Source organism: Mesoplodon mirus (genome assembly GCF_964341445.2).
Source record: "Mesoplodon mirus genome assembly, chromosome: 5".
Lineage (NCBI taxonomy): Eukaryota > Metazoa > Chordata > Mammalia > Artiodactyla > Ziphiidae > Mesoplodon > Mesoplodon mirus.
In genome coordinates, this window is record NC_138980.1 from 169,666,405 (window position 1) to 169,668,790 (window position 2,386).

Here is a 2,386-nt window from a genome sequence, read left to right on the forward strand (position 1 = left end):
TTAAAAAAGTTAAACAGATCATTTGTACCTCAAATCATGCTGTATCACTTAATATGCTAATGATTATTGTGATCCCCAAAAAGGAACTATAAAGTATGCATCACTTTCCCACCTTCTTTGGCTAAAAGGCACTTTTTAAATGCTGCACCTATTAAACATTGGCCAAAAAGTGATTCCACAAAGCAGAATCTAGGAGCTAATTACCTACAATATAGCTTTTCTTAACCTTCAAAACTGCCAGAAAACCATTCACGGGATGAAGCTAACGCTGGTCTCATGGTATGAGTTAGGAAGAATCCCTAAGCTTCCACCTCCTGGAAGAGATCGTAGAGGAGCGGTATAATTTCTGCTTTAAGTGTTTGCTAGAATCCATTAGTGAACTCCTCTGGGCCTGGTACTCTGGGATAGGGATGGTTGTTGAGTACGGATTCAATGTCTATAACAGGTAGAGGCCTTTGCAGAGGTCTGTTTCTTCGTGGGTGTGTTGTGACAGGGGGTGTCTCTCAAGGAATCGGTTCCTTTCTTCTGGCTTATCAGATGGATGGGCGCGGAACCATTCACAACATCCTTTTCTTACAATTCCATTGCCCATGGGTTCCAGAGCGATGTTCCATGTTTCATTTCTGATATGCGTACACTGGGTCTTCTCTCTTTCCTGATGATTCCTCCAGCTGTCTAGAGGCTTCTGGGTGTTCTTGGTCTTTTCAGAGAAGCAGCTGGAGGTGTGGTGGATCTTCTCTCTCCAATTTTCTTCTGTTTATCCATCCTGGGGAAATCCCTGGTGGCCTGAGATACAGGAGCTGCATGGGTGGGGCAAAGTCTCAGGGTCAGGAGGCTGCTCTGCCAGCGGGACTGGTTCCTCAGCGACAGGCCCTCGCTGGCTCTGGCCTAGAAGAACAGGATCTTCTTGTGCTTGCTGCCGGGGATTTGCCCCTTGGAGCGTAACCTCCGAACAGCCTCCCTCATATGCTTGGGTTGGAGTGGGGGCATTTCCCCCCACTTCTCACACACGTCCAGGGCCTCCTCGACCACCTGCCCGACGAAGACCTTGGCCACTCCGGACATGGCAATGACTGTGTTCTGGGACACTGTCGAGCCGGCCACGGTCTGGATCAGACGCTTCATGGTGGCCTTGGGGAAGGCTGATCGGCGATACACTTCGTAACGGTCCAGCTGCTCCTGGCTCATAGAAGACACGAGGGTTCTCATCTTCTGAGCCTCCAATTCGTCCACTGCCCACTTCCCGGGCCTCTTCCCCTTGGTGGCCACTTTCCGTCTCTTGGCTGCAGGAGGACGTGACGAGGAGTCTGTCTCTTCACCTGCCCTTGGACGCGGGCCGTCCTGACGCCTGAGCTCGCCTTCCTCATCACAGGCTTTCCTCAGTTCCTCAAATCGGCCCTGCGGGATTCGGTCCAGGCGGCTGGGGCCGGGGCCCAAGGGCACCACTCCTCCCTCACCCGACACACCTGTGACCCGACTTTTGCCTGGGAGCGACACGCTGGCCTTGGCCATCCCGGCGCCACAAGACGCGGGGGCTCGGGCTGGGCTCGTCTGATCAGAGACCTGCAATGACAAAGACGAGACGAGGGAAGGTCAGCCTTGCTGCTGTATTTATATGCTCATACACACACACAGAAACACAGGTTTCCACTGCCTCCCACAATGTAAAGACAGTTACCCTTGGAGATGCCTTTTCTAGGCGTGGATAAAGAATGCCCGCAAACTCGGTACCTTAAACAAGCCCCACTGACTGACTGGCTGAAAGCCCGTAGGTCAGAAAGCTCTCGCCCTGGGTCCTTTCTTCTCCAGTCCGCTGCGGAGAACCTCCCTCGGGCTGCAGTCCCCTCAGAGGCAGGATCCCTGGACAACAGGAAGGGCCCAGCCGCTTTATATAGAGCTCTGGGGCTGGGGCCACGCCCACCCGGAAGTCGCGTGATTCCTCAGCCCTCGGAGGTGGGGGCTGGGCTCCTCCCACGCACAAGGCAAGGGGCGGGCCGAGGGTTGGCCGCCCAGACTTCCTCCGCCTACGGAGTTTCTGAAGACTTCACATTTGATGGCGATGGAAATATAGACCCTCAGAAGAAGACAGGTCTTGAAAGCTGCTTTTTGAAAGCCTTCCAGGACCCGCCAGAGAACCCAGTTCAGTAGGCAACAAGTCCTCTCTCGGGTGCACCTCGGAACACGCTGGCCTGCAGAGGGGAATACAGAAAGCCCGGAGGGTCACTCCTGCGGGGGCCTTTTCTGCCAGGTGGGTGTGGCCCGGGCCATATTCTCCCCCAAGCCATAGACATGGAAATAGGTAGGCGGGCCTCATGGGAAGTCCCTCTTCCTCTTTAAATACTCTTGTATTTTCAAACATTTTCGGGTTTCTTTGGGGTCAAACCGA

General features: G+C 53.9%; 1 protein-coding gene across 1 annotated transcript; it reads right to left on the reverse strand.

Moving 5' to 3' along the window:
- Positions 1 to 888: 888 nt before the first annotated feature.
- Positions 889 to 1,512, reverse strand: LOC309804613 (transcription initiation factor TFIID subunit 11-like; the record flags this gene model as incomplete). The annotated part of the gene is made up of 1 exon (XM_082622029.1): positions 889 to 1,512. One exon carries the CDS (start codon positions 1,510 to 1,512, stop codon positions 889 to 891), a length of 624 nt encoding a protein of 207 aa, XP_082478155.1.
- Between the last annotated feature and the right edge of the window lie 874 nt (positions 1,513 to 2,386).